Source organism: Chiloscyllium punctatum, chromosome 51 (assembly GCF_047496795.1).
Source record: "Chiloscyllium punctatum isolate Juve2018m chromosome 51, sChiPun1.3, whole genome shotgun sequence".
In the NCBI taxonomy this organism is placed as follows: domain Eukaryota; kingdom Metazoa; phylum Chordata; class Chondrichthyes; order Orectolobiformes; family Hemiscylliidae; genus Chiloscyllium; species Chiloscyllium punctatum.
The window spans coordinates 45,438,435-45,462,557 of record NC_092789.1 but is presented as its reverse complement, the minus strand read 5'-3'; the positions used below and the strand labels follow the sequence as shown (position 1 = coordinate 45,462,557).

General features: G+C 59.3%; 1 protein-coding gene across 1 annotated transcript in view; it reads right to left on the bottom strand.

Annotated features, from left to right (window-relative positions):
* Positions 1–243: 243 nt before the first annotated feature.
* Positions 244–24,123, bottom strand: part of LOC140470519 (integrin alpha-M-like) — a 154,585-nt gene continuing 130,705 nt past the window's right edge. Inside the window, exons 6-8 of the mRNA XM_072566622.1 lie at positions 18,989–19,093; positions 1,818–1,928; positions 244–481 (exon numbers count right to left, since the gene is read on the bottom strand). Of these exons, the coding sequence (XP_072422723.1) occupies positions 371–481; positions 1,818–1,928; positions 18,989–19,093 (327 nt within the window). The 3' untranslated portion in view covers positions 244–370. The remainder of the gene's footprint in view (positions 482–1,817; positions 1,929–18,988; positions 19,094–24,123) is intronic.

Here is a 24,123-nt window from a genome sequence, read left to right as displayed (position 1 = left end):
CCCACTTGTCAGGCTGTGGTGATAAAGGAAGGTATCAGACAAGCTCAGTGTTATGTCGGAGAGGTGATCTGGAGGTGCTGCTCTTGGCCTGGCCTGAACAATGTTGAAAAGTCACACGACACCAGGTTATATTCCAGGTAATCCAGCTGTTGGACCCAAACCTGGTGATGTGTGATCTTTAACATTTGGGAGAGACTGAAACACTCCATTTTGATCAATCATTCCCAGTTCGCACTCTCCCTACATTTCAATCAATCACTTTATTGGTTTTTAGACTCAGCCTTGGGAGTGAATCATTCAGAGAGATGTTGCATGTGGGTTATTCCAATTGCACACAGTGGGATCAGACCAGAAAACCCACCATTTTCCCTCAGCTCTGAGCAGTCGCTGCCTCAGCTGCTGACCCCTCTGGCGCCGGCGGGGAATCCTCTTGGAGTTGGTCCTTGTCCCCAGACGCTTTCTTCCGCTTGAAGAATCCCATCTGGAAAAGGTCAGAGTTCAAGGGTCAGATCATCGAGACTGGCCCTGCCAGAGCGTGGCAGGCTTAGAGGGAAAGGAATCGAGTTGGAAAGAGGGCTGTGGAGTCACAGAGAGACTGAGAGAGTGCTCATGGGTGTTTAACCCACCCTTAACATTTCACATCACCATGGCCTGCTCAAACACTGCCCCCCCCCCCCCCCACAAGTCTCTCACTGAATTACATTTGTGGGGGCGTAATGGGTGGAGGAGGTAGGAAATTCCTGAGGTCAGAATGACCTATCCCAACGCCCCTCTGCTGCGCTGGGATGCGGAGGAGGGGGCAGAGGAAGCTTCAAGGGGTTCTGTTACTCAGGTCTGGATGGTGACACCCCCCCCCAATCCTCCTCCTCTCCCTCACAACCCACTGGTCACCTGACCTGAACCACGTCCCCAATGGGGTCCTGTTTGGAGTTTCAGCTGCTTCCCAATCCCAGGATGCACCCTGGGAACCAGCATCACCCACACCCCGCGCTGGCTTGTTACTGCTCCACAATCTGACCTCAGAGTCAGCGAGGGCGTTGACTCAGAGTCGAGTGGGTGGCCACTGGGTGGAGGGGGTTTGAGGGAGGGGAGTGTAAGGGTGAGGAGGGGGAGTTCTGTAAAGGCATTGTGATTGGTTCTGAACAAGCAATTCACTCATCGGTTCAACCTTCTTCCTCACCACCCGGTCTCCCCCCAGCCCCACAGTTACCCCACCCCACCACCACCAGAACAAACATCAGGACCAAGGTTGGGTGAAGGAAGGAGAGCGATCTGATGGAGAGAAGGACGGGACGCTCCTGAGCTCAAAATGTGGAATCTGCTGCTCTCCCGTTTTCCCTGACCTCTGATGAATACAGGCCCTACCTTCTTGACCGGACACCGAAGGCAGTGCCTTCAGTGGTTGGAGTTGGGATAAATCACAGGCGAGCTGACTGAAACATACATGTGAGGGTTTTACGGAAGAAGGATTGGGAAGGATGTATTCCCTTCAGTGACGGTCTGTGACCACACGGCTCAGAGTAAGGGCTCAACATTCCCACTATATTCACTCCTTCCCGTAGACCCACCCACCCCCACTCCCTCACTTGACTACACCCTCTCGACCCTTTCGCTCTCTGCACTCTGTCCTTCATCAACCTCAGACCGCGCTCTCGATGCTGTCTGACCGGACACCAGCTGTATCCCTGAACTTGTAGGATTTCCCATTGATCCCCATGACTCCAGAAACCAACCATCCATCACCAACCATCTCCCTCCAGCCCATCCCATCAGTATTCCCAGCCCGACATGCCGCACCCGGACGGTGAGGGTCCCACCTTGTAAAGGACAACGCAGCAGATCACGAGCAGGAAGAGGCCAGCCACACTCCCAGCAACAATCTCCAGCAAGTTGTTCGACATCACCAGCACATCCACCTCGGTCTCGATCTAGAGGGGAGAGAGTCCGAACATTGGTGAATACACTGCAATGGGAGTGCGGCCGGCCTGACCCAGGGATATGGGACAGGGATAGAGGAGAGGGATAGGGGTCAGGGATAGGGGACAGGGATAGGGGACAGGGATAGGGGACAGTGATAGGGGACAGGGATATGGGACAGGGATAGGGGACAGTGATAGGGGACAGGGATAGGGGACAGGGATAGGGGAGAGGGATAGGGGACAGGGATAGGGGACAGGGATAGGGGACAGGGATAGGGGACAGGGATAGGGGTCAGGGATAGGGGACAGGGATAGGGGACAGGGATTGGGGAGAGGGATAGGGGACAGGGATAGGGGTCAGGGATAGGGGACAGGGATAGGGGACAGGGATAGGGGACAGGGATAGGGGACAGGGATAGGGGACAGGGATAGGGGACAGGGATAGGGGACAGGGATAGGGGAGAGGGATAGGGGAGAGGGATAGGGGAGAGGGATAGGGGACAGGGATAGGGGACAGGGATAGGGGACAGGGATAGGGGACAGGGATAAGGGACAGGGATAGGGGACAGGGATAGGGGACAGGGATAGGGGACAGGGATAGGGGTCAGGGATAGGGGTCAGGGATAGGGACAGGGATAGGGGACAGGGATAGGGGACAGGGATAGGGGACAGGGATAGGGGACAGGGATAGGGGACAGGGATAGGGGTCAGGGATAGGGGTCAGGGATAGGGACAGGGATACGGGACAGGGAGAGGGGACAGGGATAGGGGACAGGGATAGGGGACAGGGATAGGGGACAGGGATAGGGGACAGGGATAGGGGAGAGGGATAGGGGACAGGGATAGGGGAGAGGGATAGGGGTCAGGGATAGGGGACAGGGATAGGGGAGAGGGATAGGGGAGAGGGATAGGGGACAGGGATAGGGGACAGGGATAGGGGACAGGGATAGGGGAGAGGGATAGGGATCAGGGATAGGGGACAGGGATAGGGGACAGGGATAGGGGAGAGGGATAGGGGACAGGGATAGGGGACAGGGATAGGGGACAGGGATAGGGGACAGGGATAGGGGACAGGGATAGGGGACAGGGATAGGGGACAGGGATAGGGGACAGGGATAGAGGACAGGGATAGGGGACAGGGATAGGGGACAGGGATAGGGGACAGGGATAGGGGACAGGGATAGGGGACAGGGATATGGGACAGGGATAGGGGGCAGTGATAGGGGACAGGGATAGGGGACAGGGATAGGGGACAGGGATAGAGGACAGTGATAGGGGACAGGGATAGGGGAGAGGGATAGGGGACAGGGATAGGGGACAGGGATAGGGGACAGGGATAGGGGACAGGGATAGGGGACAGGGATATGGGACAGGGATAGGGGGCAGTGATAGGGGACAGGGATAGGGGACAGGGATAGGGGACAGGGATAGGGACAGGGATAGGGGACAGGGATAGGGGACAGGGATAGGGGACAGGGATAGGGGACAGGGATAGGGGACAGGGATAGGGGACAGGGATAGGGGTCAGGGATAGGGGACAGGGATAGGGGACAGTGATGCGGGACAGGGATACGGGACAGGGATAGGGGACAGTGATGCAGGACAGGGATACAGGACAGGGATAGGGGACAGGGATGCAGGACAGGGATAGGGGACAGGTATATGAGGCAGAGATAGGGGACAGGGATAGGGGACAGGGAGAGGGGTTAGGGATAGGGGTCAGGGAGAGGGGAGAGGGAGAGGGGTTAGGGATAGGGGTCAGGGAGAGGTGACAGGGAGAGGGGACAGGGATAGGGGTTAGGGAGAGGGGACAGGGATAGGGGACAGGGAGAGGGGACAGGGAGAGGGGTCAGGGAGAGGGGACAGGGATAGGGGACAGGGATCGGGGTCAGGGATAGTGGTCAGGGATAGGGGACAGGGATAGGGGACAGGGATAGGAGACAGGGATAGGGGTCAGGGATAGGGGACAGGGATAGGGGACAGGGATAGGGGACAGGGATAGGGGAGAGGGATAGGGGACAGGGATAGGGGACAGGGATAGGGGACAGGGATAGGGGTTAGGGATAGGGGACAGGGATAGGGGACAGGGATAGGGGACAGGGATAGGGGTCAGGGATATGGGACAGGGATAGGGGACAGGGATAGGGGACCGGGATAGGGGACAGGGATAGGGGACAGGGATAGGGGACAGCGATACGGGACAGGGATAGGGGACAGGGATACGGGACAGGGATAGGGGACAGTGATGCGGGACAGGGATAGGGGACAGTGATGCAGGACAGGGATAGGGGACAGGGATAGGGGACAGGGATAGGGGTCAGGGATAGGGGACAGGGATAGGGGACAGGGATAGGGGACAGGGATAGGGGACAGGGATAGGGGAGAGGGATAGGGGACAGGGATAGGGGACAGGGATAGGGGACAGGGATAGGGGACAGGGATAGGGGACAGGGATAGGGGACAGTGATAGGGGACAGGGATAGGGGACAGGGATAGGGGACAGGGATAGGGGACAGGGATAGGGGACAGGGATAGGGGACAGGGATAGGGACAGGGATAGGGGACAGGGATAGGGGACAGGGATAGGGGACAGGGATAGGGGACAGGGATAGGGGACAGGGATAGGGGACAGGGATAGGGGTCAGTGATAGGGGACAGGGATAGGGGACAGGGATAGGGGACAGGGATAGGGGACAGGGAGAGGGGACAGGGATAGGGGACAGGGATAGGGGTCAGGGATAGGGGACAGGGATAGGGGACAGGGATAGGGGACAGGGATAGGGGTCAGGGATAGGGGACAGGGATAGGGGACATTGATAGGGGAGAGGGATAGGGGAGAGGGATAGGGAAGAGGGATAGGGGACAGGGATAGGGGTCAGGGATAGGGGACAGGGATAGGGGTTAGGGATAGGGGACAGGGATAGGGGATAGGGATAGGGGAGAGGGATAGGGGACAGGGATAGGGGTCAGGGATAGGGGACAGGGATAGGGGACAGGGATAGGGGACAGGGATAGGGGACAGGGATAGGGGTCAGGGATAGGGGACAGGGATAGGGGTCAGGGATAGGGGACAGGGATAGGGGATAGGGATAGGGGAGAGGGGACAGGGATAGCGGAGAGGGATAGGGGACAGGGATAGGGGTCAGGGATAGGGGACAGGGATAGGGGACAGGGATAGGGGACAGGGATAGGGGACAGGGATAGGGGAGAGGGATAGGGGAGAGGGATAGGGGAGAGGGATAGGGGACAGGGATAGGGGTCAGGGATAGGGGACAGGGATAGGGGACAGGGATAGGGGTCAGGGATAGGGGACAGGGATAGGGGACAGGGATAGGGGACAGGGATAGGGGAGAGGGATAGGGGAGAGGGATAGGGGAGAGGGATAGGGGACAGGGATAGGGGTCAGGGATAGGGGACAGGGATAGGGGTTAGGGATAGGGGACAGGGATAGGGGATAGGGATAGGGGAGAGGGATAGGGGACAGGGATAGGGGTCAGGGATAGGGGACAGGGATAGGGGACAGGGATAGGGGACAGGGATAGGGGACAGGGATAGGGGTCAGGGATAGGGGACAGGGATAGGGGACAGGGATAGGGGACAGTGATGCAGGACAGGGATAGGGGAGAGGGATAGGGGACAGGGATAGGGGACAGGGATAGGGGACAGGGATAGGGGACAGGGATAGGGGACAGGGATAGGGGACAGGGATAGGGGAGAGGGATAGGGGACAGGGATAGGGGACAGGGATAGGGGTCAGGGATAGGGGACAGGGATAGGGGACAGGGATAGGGGTCAGGGATAGGGGTCAGGGATAGGGGACAGGGATAGCGGACAGGGATAGGGGACAGGGATAGGGGACAGGGATAGGGGACAGAGATAGGGGACAGGGATTGGGGAGAGGGATAGGGGACAGGGATAGGGGACAGGGATAGGGGAGAGGGATAGGGGACAGGGATAGGGGACAGGGATAGGGGACAGGGATAGGGGACAGGGATAGGGGACAGGGATAGGGGACAGGGAGAGGGGACAGGGATAGGGGACAGGGATAGGGGACAGGGATAGGGGACAGAGATAGGGGACAGGGATTGGGGAGAGGGATAGGGGACAGGGATAGGGGACAGGGATAGGGGAGAGGGATAGGGGACAGGGATAGGGGACAGGGATAGGGGACAGGGATAGGGGACAGGGATAGGGGAGAGGGATAGGGGAGAGGGATAGGGGAGAGGGATAGGGGACAGGGATAGGGGACAGGGATAGGGGACAGGGATAGGGGACAGGGATAGGGGAGAGGGATAGGGGAGAGGGATAGGGGACAGGGATAGGGGACAGGGATAGGGGACAGGGATAGGGGAGAGGGATAGGGGACAGGGATAGGGGACTGGGATAGGGGAGAGGGATAGGGGACAGGGATAGGGGACAGTGATAGGGGACAGGGATAGGGGACAGGGATAGGGGACAGGGATAGGGGACAGGGATAGGGGTTAGGGATAGGGGAGAGGGATAGGGGACAGGGATAGGGGACAGTGATAGGGGAGAGGGATAGGGGACAGGGATAGGGGACAGGGATAGGGGTTAGGGATAGGGGACAGGGATGGGGACAGGGATAGGGGACAGGGATAGGGGACAGGGATAGGGGTTAGGGATAGGGGACAGGGATAGGGGTTAGGGATAGGGGTTAGGGATAGGGGACAGTGATAGGGGACAGGAATAGGGGACAGGGATAGGGGACAGGGATAGGGGACAGGGATAGGGGAGAGGGATAGGGGACAGGGATAGGGGACAGGGATAGGGGACAGGGATAGGGGACAGGGATAGGGGACAGGGATAGGGGTCAGGGATAGGGGACAGGGATAGGGGACAGGGATAGGGGACAGGGATAGGGGACAGGGATAGGGGCAGGGATAGGGCACAGGGATAGGAGACAGGGATAGGGGACAGGGATGGGGACAGGGATAGGGGACAGGGATAGGGGACAGGGATAGGGGACAGGGATAGGGGACAGGGATAGGGGACAGGGATAGGGGACAGGGAGAGGGGACAGGGATAGGGGACAGGGATAGGGGACAGGGATAGGGGTCAGGGATAGGGGAGAGGGATAGGGGACAGGGAAAGGGGACAGGGATAGGGGACAGGGATAGGGGAGAGGGATAGGGGACAGGGACAGGGGACAGGGAAAGGGGACAGGGATAGGGGACAGGGATAGGGGACAGGGATAGGGGTCAGGGATAGGGGAGAGGGATAGGGGACAGGGATAGGGGAGAGAGATAGGGGACAGGGAAAGGGGACAGGGATAGGGGACAGGGATAGGGGACAGGGAAAGGGGACAGGGATAGGGGACAGGGATAGGGGATAGGGATAGGGGACAGGGATAGGGGACAGGGATAGGGGACAGGGATAGGGGACAGGGATAGGGGACAGGGATAGGGGATAGGGATAGGGGACAGGGATAGGGGACAGGGATAGGGGACAGGGATAGGGGACAGGGATAGGGGACAGGGATAGGGGACTGGGATAGGGGACAGGGATAGGGGTTAGGGATAGGGGACAGGGATAGGGGACAGGGATAGGGGACAGGGATAGGGGTCAGGGATAGGGGACAGGGATAGGGGACAGGGATAGGGGAGAGGGATAGGGGACAGGGATAGGGGACAGGGATAGGGGACAGGGATAGGGGACAGGGATAGGGGAGAGGGATAGGGGAGAGGGATAGGGGAGAGGGATTGGGGACAGGGATAGGGGACAGGGATAGGGGACAGGGATAGGGGACAGGGATAGGGGAGAGGGATAGGGGAGAGGGATAGGGGACAGGGATAGGGGAGAGGGACAGGGGACAGGGATAGGGGACTGGGATAGGGGACAGGGTTAAGTGTCAGGGATAGGGGACAGGGATAGGGGACTGGGATAGGGGACAGGGATAGGGGACAGTGATAGGGGACAGTGATAGGGGACAGGGATAGGGGAGAGGGATAGGGGACAGGGATAGGGGACAGGGATAGGGGACAGGGATAGGGGACAGGGATAGGGGTCAGGGATAGGGGACAGGGAGAGGGGACAGGGATAGGGGACAGGGATAGGGGAGAGGGATAGGGGACAGTGATAGGGGACAGGGATAGGGGACAGGGATAGGGGACAGGGATACGGTACAGGGATACGGGACAGGGATAGGGGAGAGGGATAGGGGACAGGGAGAGGGGACAGGGATAGGGGACAGGGATATGGGACAGGGATAGGGGACAGGGATAGGGGACAGGGAGAGGGGACAGGGATAGGGGACAGGGATAGGGGACAGGGATAGGGGACAGGGATAGGGGTCAGGGATAGGGGAGAGGGATAGGGGACAGGGAAAGGGGACAGGGATAGGGGACAGGGATAGGGGAGAGGGATAGGGGACAGGGATAGGGGACAGGGAAAGGGGACAGGGATAGGGGACAGGGATAGGGGACAGGGATAGGGGTCAGGGATAGGGGAGAGGGATAGGGGACAGGGATAGGGGAGAGAGATAGGGGACAGGGAAAGGGGACAGGGATAGGGGACAGGGATAGGGGACAGGGAAAGGGGACAGGGATAGGGGACAGGGATAGGGGATAGGGATAGGGGACAGGGATAGGGGACAGGGATAGGGGACGGGGATAGGGGACAGGGATAGGGGACAGGGATAGGGGATAGGGATAGGGGACAGGGATAGGGGACAGGGATAGGGGACAGGGATAGGGGACAGGGATAGGGGACAGGGATAGGGGACTGGGATAGGGGACAGGGATAGGGGTTAGGGATAGGGGACAGGGATAGGGGACAGGGATAGGGGACAGGGATAGGGGTCAGGGATAGGGGACAGGGATAGGGGACAGGGATAGGGGAGAGGGATAGGGGACAGGGATAGGGGACAGGGATAGGGGACAGGGATAGGGGACAGGGATAGGGGAGAGGGATAGGGGAGAGGGATAGGGGAGAGGGATAGGGGACAGGGATAGGGGACAGGGATAGGGGACAGGGATAGGGGACAGGGATAGGGGAGAGGGATAGGGGAGAGGGATAGGGGACAGGGATAGGGGAGAGGGACAGGGGACAGGGATAGGGGACTGGGATAGGGGACAGGGTTAAGTGTCAGGGATAGGGGACAGGGATAGGGGACTGGGATAGGGGACAGGGATAGGGGACAGTGATAGGGGACAGTGATAGGGGACAGGGATAGGGGAGAGGGATAGGGGACAGGGATAGGGGACAGGGATAGGGGACAGGGATAGGGGACAGGGATAGGGGTCAGGGATAGGGGACAGGGAGAGGGGACAGGGATAGGGGACAGGGATAGGGGAGAGGGATAGGGGACAGTGATAGGGGACAGGGATAGGGGACAGGGATAGGGGACAGGGATACGGTACAGGGATACGGGACAGGGATAGGGGAGAGGGATAGGGGACAGGGAGAGGGGACAGGGATAGGGGACAGGGATATGGGACAGGGATAGGGGACAGGGATAGGGGACAGGGAAAGGGGACAGGGAGCGGGGACAGGGATAGGGGACAGGGATAGGGGATAGGGATAGGGGACAGGGATAGGGGACAGTGATAGGGGACAGGGATAGGGGACAGGGATAGGGGACAGGGATAGGGGACAGGGATAGGGGACAGGGATAGGGGACAGGGATAGGGGACAGGGATAGGAGACAGGGATAGGGGACAGGGATGGGGACAGGGATAGGGGACAGGGATAGGGGACAGGGATAGGGGACAGGGATAGGAGACAGGGATAGGGGACAGGGATAGGGGACAGGGATAGGGGACAGGGATAGGGGACAGGGATAGGGGTCAGGGATAGGGGACAGGGATAGGGGGCAGGGATAGGGGACAGGGATAGGGGTTAGGGATAGGGGACAGGGATAGGGGACAGGGATAGGGGACAGGGATAGGGGACAGGGATACGGGATAGGGATAGGGGAGAGGGACAGGGGACAGGGATAGGGGACAGGGATAGGGGACAGGGATAGGGGACAGGGATAGGGGAGAGGGACAGGGGACAGGGATAGGGGACTGGGATAGGGGACAGGGATAAGTGTCAGGGATAGGGGACAGGGATAGGGGACTGGGATAGGGGACAGGGATAGGGGACAGTGATAGGGGACAGGGATAGGGGACAGGGATAGGGGACAGGGATAGGGGACAGGGATAGGGGTTAGGGATAGGGGAGAGGGATAGGGGACAGGGATAGGGGACAGGGATAGGGGACAGGGATAGGGGACAGGGATAGGGGACAGGGATAGGGGTTAGGGATAGGGGACAGGGATGGGGGACAGGGATAGGGGACAGGGATAGGGGACAGGGATAGGGGACAGGGATAGGGGACAGGGATAGAGGACGTGTTCTGGATTCCAAATCCGCGTGACCATGCAGTCAATCAATCATCAGGAATTCAGGATCCCGACAAGGCATCAGTCAGGAAAAGAAATCCCTGTAAAGGGGATAGGGGATAGACTGCCCTCTCCCTGTAAAGAGGATCTGGGATAGACTGCCCTCTCCCTGGAAAGGGGATCTGGAATAGACTGCCCTCTCACTGTAAAGGGGATCGGGGATAGACTGCCCTCTCACTGTAAAGGGGATCGGGGATAGACTGCCCTCTCACTGTAAAGGGGATCGGGGATAGACTGCCCTTTCCCTGTAAAGGGGATCGGGGATAGACTGCCCACTCCCTGTAAAGGGGATCGGGGAGTGACTGCCCACTCCCTGTAAAGGGGATCGGGGAGAGATTGCATACTCCCTGTAAAGGGGATCGGGGATAGACTGCCCTCCCCCTGTAAAGGGGATCGGGGATAGACTGCCCTCTCCCTGTAAAGGGGATCGGGGATAGACTGCCCTCTCCCTGTAAAGGGGATCGGGGATAGACTGCCCACTTCCTGTAAAGGGGATCTGGGATAGACTGCCCACTCCCTGTAAAGGGGATCTGGGATAGACTGCCCACTCCCTGTAAAGGGGATCGGGGATAGACTGCCCTCTCCCTGTAAAGGGGATCGGGGATAGACTGCCCTCTCCCTGTAAAGGGGATCGGGGATAGACTGCCCTCTCCCTGTAAAGGGGATCGGGGATAGACTGCCCACTCCCTGTAAAGGGGATCGGGGATAGACTGCCCTCTCCCTGTTAAGGGGATCGGGGATAGACGGCCCTCTCCCTGTAAAGGGGATCGGGGATAGACTGCCCTCTCCCTGTAAAGGGGATCGGGGATAGACTGCCCTCTCCCTATAAAGGGGATCGGGGATAGACTGCCCTCTCCCTGTAAAGGGGATCGGGGATAGACTGCCCACTCCCTGTAAAGGGGATCGGGGATAGACTGCCCTCTCCCTGAAAAGGGGATCGGGGATAGACTGCCCTCTCCCTGTAAAGGGGATCGGGGATAGACTGCCCTCTCCCTGTAAAGGGGATCTGGGATAGACTGCCCACTCCCTGTAAAGGGGATCTGGGATAGACTGCCCACTCCCTGTAAAGGGGATCTGGGATAGTCTGTCCACTTCCTGTAAAGGGGATCGGGGATAGACTGCCCACTCCCTGTAAAGGGGATCGGGGATAGACTGCCCTCTCCCTGTAAAGGGGATGGGGATAGACTGCCCACTCCCTGTAAAGGGGATCGGGGATAGACTGCCCTCTCCCTGTAAAGGGGATCGGGGATAGACTGCCCACTCCCTGTAAAGGGGATCGGGGATAGACTGCCCTCTCCCTGTTAAGGGGATCGGGGATAGACTGCCCTCTCCCTGTAAAGGGGATCGGGGATAGACTGCCCTCTCCCTGTAAAGGGGATCGGGGATAGACTGCCCTCTCCCTATAAAGGGGATCGGGGATAGACTGCCCTCTCCCTGTAAAGGGGATCGGGGATAGACTGCCCACTCCCTGTAAAGGGGATCGGGGATAGACTGCCCTCTCCCTGAAAAGGGGATCGGGGATAGACTGCCCTCTCCCTGTAAAGGGGATCGGGGATAGACTGCCCTCTCCCTGTAAAGGGGATCTGGGATAGACTGCCCACTCCCTGTAAAGGGGATCTGGGATAGACTGCCCACTCCCTGTAAAGGGGATCTGGGATAGTCTGTCCACTTCCTGTAAAGGGGATCGGGGATAGACTGCCCACTCCCTGTAAAGGGGATCGGGGATAGACTGCCCTCTCCCTGTAAAGGGGATGGGGATAGACTGCCCACTCCCTGTAAAGGGGATCGGGGATAGACTGCCCTCTCCCTGTAAAGGGGATCGGGGATAGACTGCCCACTCCCTGTAAAGGGGATCGGGGATAGACTGCCCACTCCCTGTAAAGGGGATCGGGGATAGACTGCCCTCTCCCTGTATAGGGGATCGGGGATAGACTGCCCTCTCCCTGTAAAGGGGATCGAGGATAGACTGCCCTCTCCCTGTAAAGGGGATCTGGGATAGACTGCCCTCTCCCTGTAAAGGGGATCAGGGATAGACTGCCCTCTCCCTGTCAAGGGGATCGGGGATGGACTGCCCTCTCCCTGTAAAGGGGATCGGGGATAGACTGCCCTCTCCCTGTAAAGGGGATCTGGGATAGACTGCCCTCTCCCTGTCAAGGGGATCGGGGATGGACTGCCCTCTCCCTGTAAAGGGGATCGGGGATAGACTGCCCACTCCCTGTAAAGGGGATCTGGGATAGACTGCCCTCTCCCTGTAAAGGGGATCTGGGATAGACTGCCCTCTCCCTGTAAAGGGGATGGGGATACACTGCCCTCTCCCTGTAAAGGGGATCGGGGATAGACTGCCCTCTCCCTGTCAAGGGGATCGGGGATGGACTGCACACTCCCTGTAAAGGGGATCGGGGATAGATTGCCCACTCCCTGTAAAGGGGATCGGGGATAGACTGCCCACTCCCTGTAAAGGGGATCGGGGATAGACTGCGCTCTCCCTGTAAAGGGGATCTGGGATAGACTGCCCACTCCCTGTAAAGGGGATCGGGGATACACTGCCCACTCCCTGTAAAGGGGATCTGGGATAGACTGCCCACTTCCTGTAAAGGGGATCGGGGATAGACTGCCCTCTCCCTGTAAAGGGGATCTGGGATAGACTGCCCTCTCCCTGTAAAGGGGATCGGGGATAGACTGCGCACCCCTGTAAAGGGGATCGGGGATAGACTGCCCTCTCCCTGTAAAGGGGATCTGGGATAGACTGCCCACTCCCTGTAAAGGGGATTGGGGATACACTGCCCACTCCCTGTAAAGGGGATCTGGGATAGACTGCAAACTTCCTGTAAAGGGGATCGGGGATAGACTGCCCTCTCCCTGTAAAGGGGATCGGGGGTATACTGCCCTCTCCCTGTAAAGGGGATCGGGGATAGACTGCCCTCTCCCTGTAAAGGGGATCGGGGATAGACTGCCCTCTCCCTGTAAAGGGGATCGGGGATAGACTGCCCTCTCCCTGTAAAGGGGATCGGGGATAGACTGCCCACTCCCTGTAAAGGGGATCTGGGATAGACTGCCCACTCCCTGTAAAGGGGATCGGGGATAGACTGCCCTCTCCCTGTAAAGGGGATCTGGGATAGACGGCCCACTCCCTGTAAAGGGGATCGGGGATAGACTGCCCTCTCCCTGTAAAGGGGATCGGGGATAGACTGCCCACTTCCTGTAAAGGGGATCGGGGATAGACTGCCCACTCCCTGTAAAGGGGATCGGGGATAGACTGCCCACTCCCTGTAAAGGGGATCGGGGAGAGACTGCCCTCTCCCTGTAAAGGGGATCGGGGATAGAGTGCCCTCTCCCTGTAAAGGGGATCGGGGATAGACTGCCCTCTCCCTGTAAAGGGGATCGGGGATAGACTGCCCACTCCCTGTAAAGGGGATCGCGGATAGACTGCCCTCTCCCTGTAAAGGGGATCGGGGATAGGCTGCCCTGTCCCTGTAAAGGGGATCGGGGATAGACTGCCCTCTCCCTGTAAAGGGGATCTGGGATAGTCTGCCCTCTCCCTATAAAGGGGATCGGGGATTTACTGCCCTCTCCCTGTAAAGGGGATCGGGGATAGACTGCCCTCTCCCTGTAAAGGGGATCGGGGATAGACTGCGCTCTCCCTGTAAAGGGGATCTGTGATAGTCTGCCCACTCCCTGTTAATGGGATCGGGGATTGACTGCCCACTCCCTGTAAAGGGGATCGGGGATAGACTGCCCTCTCCCTATAAAGGGGATCGGGGATTGACTGCCCACTCCCTGTAAAGGGGATCGGGGATAGACTGCTCACTCCCTGTAAAGGGGATCGTGGATAGACTGCCCTCTCCCTGTAAAGGGGATCGGGGATAGACTGCCCTCTCCCTGTAAAGGGGATCGGGGATAGACTGCCCTCTCCCTGTAAAGGGGATCGGGGATAGACTGCCCTCTCCCTATAAAGGGGATCGGGGATAGACTGCCCTCTCCCTGTAAAGGGGATCGGGGATAGACTGCCCATTCCCTGTAAAGGGGATCGGGGATAGACTGCCCTCTCCCTGTCAAGGGGATCGGGGATAGACTGCCCACTCCCTGTAAAGGGGATCTGGGATAGACTGCCCACTCCCTGTAAAGGGGATCTGGGATAGTCTGCCCTCTCCCTATAAAGGGGATCGGGGATATACTGCCCTCTCCCTGTAAAGGGGATCGGGGATAGACTGCCCTCTCCCTGTAAAGGGGATCGAGGATAGACTGCCCACTCCCTGTAAAGGGGATCTGGGATAGACTGCCCACTCCCTGTAAAGGGGATCTGGGATAGTCTGCCCACTCCCTGTAAAGGGGATCTGGGATAGACTGCCCTCTCCCTGTAAAGGGGATCGGGGATAGACTGCCCTCTCCCTATTAAGGGGATGGGGATAGACTGCCCTCTCCCTGTAAAGAGGATCTGGGATAGACTGCCCTCTCCCTGTAAAGGGGATCTGGGATAGACTGCCCTCTCCCTGTAAAGGGGATCGGGGATAGACTGCCCTCTCCCTGTAAAGGGGATCGGGGATAGACTGCCCTCTCCCTGTAAAGGGGATCAGGGATAGACTGCCCTCTCCCTGTAAAGGGGATCGGGGATAGACTGCCCACTCCCTGGAAAGGGGATCTGGGATAGACTGCCCACTCCCTGTAAAGGGGATCTGGGATAGTCTGCCCTCTCCCTGTAAAGGGGATCGGGGATAGACTGCCCTCTCCCTGTAAAGGGGATGGGGATACACTGCCCTCTCCCTGTAAAGGGGATCTGGGATAGACTGCCCTCTCCCTGTAAAGGGGATGGGGATACACTGCCCTCTCCCTGTAAAGGGGATCGGGGATAGACTGCCCTCTCCCTGTCAAGGGGATCGGGGATGGACTGCACACTCCCTGTAAAGGGGATCGGGGATAGATTGCCCACTCCCTGTAAAGGGGATCGGGGATAGACTGCCCACTCCCTGTAAAGGGGATCGGGGATAGACTGCGCTCTCCCTGTAAAGGGGATCTGGGATAGACTGCCCACTCCCTGTAAAGGGGATCGGGGATACACTGCCCACTCCCTGTAAAGGGGATCTGGGATAGACTGCCCACTTCCTGTAAAGGGGATCGGGGATAGACTGCCCTCTCCCTGTAAAGGGGATCTGGGATAGACTGCCCTCTCCCTGTAAAGGGGATCGGGGATAGACTGCGCACCCCTGTAAAGGGGATCGGGGATAGACTGCCCTCTCCCTGTAAAGGGGATCTGGGATAGACTGCCCACTCCCTGTAAAGGGGATTGGGGATACACTGCCCACTCCCTGTAAAGGGGATCTGGGATAGACTGCAAACTTCCTGTAAAGGGGATCGGGGATAGACTGCCCTCTCCCTGTAAAGGGGATCGGGGGTATACTGCCCTCTCCCTGTAAAGGGGATCGGGGATAGACTGCCCTCTCCCTGTAAAGGGGATCGGGGATAGACTGCCCTCTCCCTGTAAAGGGGATCGGGGATAGACTGCCCTCTCCCTGTAAAGGGGATCGGGGATAGACTGCCCACTCCCTGTAAAGGGGATCTGGGATAGACTGCCCACTCCCTGTAAAGGGGATCGGGGATAGACTGCCCTCTCCCTGTAAAGGGGATCTGGGATAGACGGCCCACTCCCTGTAAAGGGGATCGGGGATAGACTGCCCTCTCCCTGTAAAGGGGATCGGGGATAGACTGCCCACTTCCTGTAAAGGGGATCGGGGATAGACTGCCCACTCCCTGTAAAGGGGATCGGGGATAGACTGCCCACTCCCTGTAAAGGGGATCGGGGAGAGACTGCCCTCTCCCTGTAAAGGGGATCGGGGATAGAGTGCCCTCTCCCTGTAAAGGGGATCGGGGATAGACTGCCCTCTCCCTGTAAAGGGGATCGGGGATAGACTGCCCACTCCCTGTAAAGGGGATCGCGGATAGACTGCCCTCTCCCTGTAAAGGGGATCGGGGATAGGCTGCCCTGTCCCTGTAAAGGGGATCGGGGATAGACTGCCCTCTCCCTGTAAAGGGGATCTGGGATAGTCTGCCCTCTCCCTATAAAGGGGATCGGGGATTTACTGCCCTCTCCCTGTAAAGGGGATCGGGGATAGACTGCCCTCTCCCTGTAAAGGGGATCGGGGATAGACTGCGCTCTCCCTGTAAAGGGGATCTGTGATAGTCTGCCCACTCCCTGTTAATGGGATCGGGGATTGACTGCCCACTCCCTGTAAAGGGGATCGGGGATAGACTGCCCTCTCCCTATAAAGGGGATCGGGGATTGACTGCCCACTCCCTGTAAAGGGGATCGGGGATAGACTGCTCACTCCCTGTAAAGGGGATCGTGGATAGACTGCCCTCTCCCTGTAAAGGGGATCGGGGATAGACTGCCCTCTCCCTGTAAAGGGGATCGGGGATAGACTGCCCTCTCCCTGTAAAGGGGATCGGGGATAGACTGCCCTCTCCCTATAAAGGGGATCGGGGATAGACTGCCCTCTCCCTGTAAAGGGGATCGGGGATAGACTGCCCATTCCCTGTAAAGGGGATCGGGGATAGACTGCCCTCTCCCTGTCAAGGGGATCGGGGATAGACTGCCCACTCCCTGTAAAGGGGATCTGGGATAGACTGCCCACTCCCTGTAAAGGGGATCTGGGATAGTCTGCCCTCTCCCTATAAAGGGGATCGGGGATATACTGCCCTCTCCCTGTAAAGGGGATCGGGGATAGACTGCCCTCTCCCTGTAAAGGGGATCGAGGATAGACTGCCCACTCCCTGTAAAGGGGATCTGGGATAGACTGCCCACTCCCTGTAAAGGGGATCTGGGATAGTCTGCCCACTCCCTGTAAAGGGGATCTGGGATAGACTGCCCTCTCCCTGTAAAGGGGATCGGGGATAGACTGCCCTCTCCCTATTAAGGGGATGGGGATAGACTGCCCTCTCCCTGTAAAGAGGATCTGGGATAGACTGCCCTCTCCCTGTAAAGGGGATCTGGGATAGACTGCCCTCTCCCTGTAAAGGGGATCGGGGATAGACTGCCCTCTCCCTGTAAAGGGGATCGGGGATAGACTGCCCTCTCCCTGTAAAGGGGATCAGGGATAGACTGCCCTCTCCCTGTAAAGGGGATCGGGGATAGACTGCCCACTCCCTGGAAAGGGGATCTGGGATAGACTGCCCACTCCCTGTAAAGGGGATCTGGGATAGTCTGCCCTCTCCCTGTAAAGGGGATCGGGGATAGACTGCCCTCTCCCTGTAAAGGGGATCGGGGATAGACTGCCCACTCCCTGTAAAGGGGATCGGGGATAGACTGCCCTCTCCCTGTAAAGGGGATCGGGGATAGACTGCCCACTCCCTGTAAAGGGGATCTGGGATAGACTGCCCTCTCCCTGTAATGGGGATCGGGGATAGACTGCCCACTCCCTGTAAAGGGGATCGGGGATAGACTGCCCACTCCCTGTAAAGGGGATCGGGGATAGACTGCCCTCTCCCTGTAATGGGGATCGGGGATAGACTGCCCACTCCCTGTAAAGGGGATCTGGGATAGACTGCCCACTCCCTGTAAAGGGGATCGGGGATAGACTGCCCACTCCCTGTAAAGGGGATCGGGGATAGACTGCCCTCTCCCTGTAAAGGGGATCGGGGATAGACTGCCCTCTCCCTGTAAAGGGGATCGGGGATAGACTGCCCTCTCCCTGTAAAGGGGATCGGGGATAGACTGCCCTCTCCCTGTAAAGGGGATCGGGGATAGACTGCCCTCTCCCTGTAAAGGGGATCGGGGATAGACTGCCCTCTCCCTGTAAAGGGGATCGGGGATAGACTGCCCACTCCCTGTAAAGGGGATCTGGGATAGACTGCCCTCTCCCTGTAAAGGGGATCGGGGATAGACTGCCCTCTCCCTGTAAAGGGGATCGGGGATAGACTGCCCTCTCCCTGTAAAGGGGATCTGGGATAGACTGCCCTCTCCCTGTAAAGGGGATCGGGGATAGACTGCCCTCTCCCTGTAAAGGGGATCGGGGATAGACTGCCCTCTCCCTGTAAAGGGGATCGGGGATAGACTGCCCTCTCCCTGTAAAGGGGATCGGGGATAGACTGCCCTCTCCCTGTTAAGGGGATGGGGATAGACTGCCCTCTCCCTGTAAAGGGGATCGGGGATAGACTGCCCTCTCCCTGTAAAGGGGATCGGGAATAGACTGCCCACTCCCTGTAAAGGGGATGGGGATAGACTGCCCACTCCCTGTAAAAGGGATGGGGATAACCTTCCCTCTCCCTGTAAAGGGGATCGGGGATAGACTGCCCACTCCCTGTAAAGGGGATTTCGGTAACACTGCCCTCTCCCTGTAAAGGGGATCTGGGATTGACTGCCCACTCCCTGTAAAGGGGATGGGGATAGACTGCCCACTCCCTGTAAAAGGGATGGGGATAACCTTCCCTCTCCCTGTAAAGGGGATCGGGGATAGACTGCCCACTCTCTGTAAAGGGGATTTCGGTAACACTGCCCTCTCTATGTAAAGGGGACCTGGTAATATTTTTTCCTGATGTTATGATGGATTCCTCTATCCTGTCCACTGTGGTTGGGTTCAATTTCCCGAACATTTATATCAGGATCTGTCACTGGGAAGGAACTGTTGGATGTGTACCTTTTTGAATTGAGCTGATATATCCCGGCAGCACTCACCATTGACTCCTTCAAGTTATTGTTCACATTCGAGACATCCACGTACTTTTCCTCATCATAACGAAGTCGTAACCTGCTAACCAGCTTAAACTGGTTAACATTCAGCTGTAACATGGACCAAAGTTACAACATGAGAATCTGGTACACAATACAGGCCAAAAACCACACAACGACCATACTACAACAATGATCAGAGCACTCCCTCAGCACTGACCCCCCGACAGGGCCCACTCCCTCCGCACTGACCCCCCGAGAGGGCCCACTCCCTCAGCACTGACCCTCCGACAGTGCCCACTCACTCAGCACTGACCCTCCGACAGTGCCCACTCCCTCAGCACTGACCCTCTAAGAGTGCCCACTCCCTCAGCACTGACCCTCCGACAGTGCCCACTCCCTCAGCACTGACCCCCCGACAGGGCCCACTCCCTCCGCACTGACCCCCCGAGAGGGCCCACTCCCTCAGCACTGACCCTCCGACAGTGCCCACTCCTTCAGCACTGACCCACCGACAGTGCCCACTCCCTCAGCACTGACCCTCTAAGAGTGCCCACTCCCTCAGCACTGACCCTCCGACAGTGCCCACTCCCTCCGCACTGACACTCCGACAGTGCCCACTCCCTCAGCACTGACCCTCCGACAGTGCCCACTCCCTCAGCACTGACCCTCCGACAATGCCCACTCCCTCAGCACTGACCCTCCGACAGTGCGGCACTCCCTCAGCACTGACCCTCTGACAGTGCCCACTCCCTCAGCACTGACCCACCGACAGTGCCCACTCCCTCAGCGCTGACCCTCTAAGAGTGCCCACTCCCTCAGCACTGACCCTCCGACAGTGCCCACTCCCTCCGCACTGACACTCCGACAGTGCCCACTCCCTCCGCACTGACCCTCCGACAGTGCCCACTCCCTCACTACTGACCCGCCGACAGTGCCCACTCCCTCAGCACTGACCCTCCGACAGTGCGGCGCTCCCTCAGCACTGACCCTCCAACAGTGCGGCTCTCCCTCAGCACTGACCCTCCGACAGGGCCCACTCCCTCAGCACTGACCCTCCGACAGTGCCCACTCCCTCAGCACTGACCCTCTGACAGTGCCCACTCCCTCAGCAGTGACCCACTGACAGTGCCCACTCCCTCAGCACTGACCCTCCGACAGTGCGGCGCTCCCTCAGCACTGACCCTCCAACAGTGCGGCTCTCCCTCGGCACTGACCCTCCGACAGGGCCCACTCCCTCAGCACTGACCCTCCGACAGTGCCCACTCCCTCAGCACTGACCCTCCGACAGTGCCCACTCCCTCAGCACTGACCCTCCGACAGTGCCCACTCCCTCAGCACTGACCCTCTGACAGTGCCCACTCCCTCAGCACTGACCCTCCGACAGTGCGGCACTCCCTCATCACTGACCCTCTGACAGTGCCCAATCCCTCAGCACTGACACTCCAACAGTGCGGCACTCCCTCAGCACTGACCCTCCGACAGGGCCCACTCCCTCAGCACTGACCCTCCGACAGTGCCCACTCCCTCAGCACTGACCCTCTGACAGTGCCCACTCCCTCAGCACTGACCCACTGACAGTGCCCACTCCCTCAGCACTGACCCTCCGACAGTGCGGCGCTCCCTCAGCACTGACCCTCCAACAGTGCGGCTCTCCCTCGGCACTGACCCTCCGACAGGGCCCACTCCCTCAGCACTGACCCTCCGACAGTGCCCACTCCCTCAGCACTGACCCTCCGACAGTGCCCACTCCCTCAGCACTGACCCTCCGACAGTGCCCACTCCCTCAGCACTGACCCTCTGACAGGGCCCACTCCCTCAGCACTGACCCTCCGACAGTGCGGCACTCCCTCATCACTGACCCTCTGACAGTGCGGCACTCCCTCAGCACTGACCCTCCGACAGTGCCGATTTCCTCAGCACTGACCCTCTGACAGTGCCCACTCCCTCAGCACTGACCCTCTGACAGTGCCCACTCCCTCAGCACTGACTCTCTAACAGTGCCCACTCCCTCAGCACTGACCCTCCGACAGTGACCACTCCCTCAGCACTGACCCTCTGACTGTGACCCCTCCCTCAACACTGACACTCCGACAGTGCCCACTCCCTCAGCACTGACCCTCCAACAGTGCCCACTCCCTCAGCACTGACCCTCTGACAGTACCCATTCCCTCAGCACTGACCCTCCGACAGGGCCCACTCCCTCAGCACTGACCCTCCGACAGTGCCCACTCCCTCAGCACTGACCCTCCGACAGTGCCCACTCCCTCAGCACTGACCCTCCGACAGTGACCACTCCCTCAGCACTGACCCACCGATTGTGCCCATTCCCTCAGCACCGACTCTCCGACAGTGCGGCACTCCCTCAGCACTAACCCTCCGACAGTGACCACTCCCTCAGCACTGACCCACCGATTGTGCCCATTCCCTCAGCACTGACCCTCCGACAGTGCCCACTCCCTCAGCACTGACCGTCCGACAGTGTCCACTCCCTCAGCACTGACCCTCCGATAGTGTCCACTACCTCAGCACTGACCCTCTGACAGTGCCCACTCCCTCAGCACTGACCCTCTGACAGTGCCCTCTCCCTCAGCACTGAACCTCCAACAGTGCCCACTCCCTCAGCACTGACCCTCCGACAGTAAGGCACTCCCTCAGCACTGACCCTCCGACAGGGCCCACTCCCTCGGCACTAACCCTCCGACAGTGCCCACTCCCTCAGCACTGACCCTCCGACAGTTCCCACTCCCTCAGCACTGACCCTCCGACAGTGCCCACTCCCTCAGCACTGACCCTCCGACAGTGCCCACTCCCTCAGCACTGACCCTCTGACAGTGCCCACTCCCTCATCACTGACCCTGTGACATTGCCGACCTCCTCAGCACTAACCCACCGACAGTGCGGCACTCCCTCATCACTGACCCTCCGACCGTGCCCACTCCCTCAGCACTGACCCTCCGAATGTGCGGTACTCCCTCAGCACTGACCCTCTGACAGTGCCCACTCCCTCGGCACTGGCCCGCTGACAGTGCCCACTCCCTCAGCACTGACCCTCCGACAGTGCCCACTCCCTCAGCACTGACCCTCCGACAGTGACCACTCCCTCAGCACTGACCCTCTGACTGTGACCCCTCCCTCAACACTGACCCTCCGACAGTGCCCATTCCCTCAGCACTGACCCTCCAACAGTGCCCACTCCCTCAGCACTGACCCTCCAACAGTGCCCACTCCCTCAGTTCTGACCCTCTGACAGTGCCCACTCCCTCAGTACTGACGCTCTGACAGTGCCCACTCCCTCAGCACTAACCGTCCGACAGTGCCCACTCCCTCAGTACTGACCCACCGATTGTGCCCATTCCCTCAGCACTGACACTCCGTCAGTGCCCACTCCCTCAGCATTGACCCTCTGACAGTGCCCATCCTTCAGCACTGACCCTCCGACAGTACCCCCTCCCTAAGTACTGACCCTCCGACAGTGCCCACTCCCTCAGCACCGACCCTCCACAAGTGTGGCACTCCCTCAGCACTGACCCTCCGACAGTACCCACTCCCTTAAGTACTGACCCTCTGACAGTACCCCCTCCCTAAGTACTGACCCTCTGACAGTGCCCACTCCCTCAGTACTGACCCTCCGACAGTCCCCCCTCCCTAAGTACTGACCCTCCGACAGTACCCCCTCACTAAGTACTGACCCTCTGACAGTGCCCACTCCCTCAGCACCGACCCTCCAAGAGTGTGGCACTCCCTCAGCACCGACCCTCCGACAGTGCCCACTCCCTCAGCACTGACCCTCTGACAGTGCCCACCCGCTCAGCACTGACTCTCCGACAGTGCCCACTCTCTCAGCACTGACCCTCCGGCAGTTCCCCCTCCCTCAGCACTGACCCTCCGACAGTGCCCACTCCCTCGGCACTGACCCTCCGGCAGTTCCCACTCCCTCAGCACTGACCCTCAGACAGTGCCCACTCCCTCAGCACTGACCCTCCGACAGTGCCCACTCCCTCAGCACTGACCCTCTGACAGTGTCCACTCCCTCAGCACTGACCCTCCGACAGTGTCCACTCCCTCAGCACTGACCCTCCGACAGTGCCCACTCCCTCAGCACTGACCCTCTGACAGTGCCCATCACTCAGCACTGAACCTCTGACCGTGCCCACTCCCTCAGCACTGACCCTCAGACAGTGCCCACTCCCTCAGCACTGACCCTCCGACAATGCCCACTCCCTCAGCACTGACCCTCCGACAGTGCCCACTCCCTCAGCACTGACCGTCCGACAGTGCCTACTCCCTCAGCACTGACCCTCCGACAGTGCCCACTCCCTCAGCACTGACCCTCCGACAGTGCCCACTCCCTCAGCACTGACCCTCTGACAGCGCCCACTCCCTCAGCACTGACCTTCCGACAGTGCCCACTCCCTCAGCACTGACCCTCCGACAGTGTCCACTCCCTCAGCACTGAACCTCCGACAGTGCCCACTCCCTCAGCACTGACCCTCCGACAGTGCCCACTCCCTCGGCACTGACCCTCCGACATTGCCCACTCTCTCAGCACTGACCCTCCGACATGCCTACTCCCTCAGCATTGACCCTCTGACAGTGCCCATCCTTCAGCACTGACCCTCCGACAGTGCCCACTCCCTCAGCACTGACCCTCTGGCAGTGCCCAATCACTCAGCACTGACTCTCTGACAGTGCCCATCCCACAGCACTGACCCTCCGACATTGCCCACTCCTTCAGCACTGACCTCCGACAGTGCCCACTCCCTCAGTACTGACCCTCCGACAGTACCCACTCCCTCAGCACTGACCCTCCGACAGTGCGGCATTCCCTCAGCACTGACCCTCCGACAGTGCCCACTCCCTCAGCACCGACCCTCCATGAGTGTGGCACTCCCTCAGCACTGACCCTCCGACAGTACCCACTCCCTCAGCACTGACCCTCCGACAGTGCCCACTCCCTCAGTACTGACCCTCCGACAGTCCCCCCTCCCTAAGTACTGACCCTCCGACAGTACCCCCTCACTAAGTACTGACCCTCTGACAGTGCCCACTCCCTCAGCACCGACCCTCCAAGAGTGTGGCACTCCCTCAGCACCGACCCTCCGACAGTGCCCACCCGCTCAGCACTGACCCTCTGACAG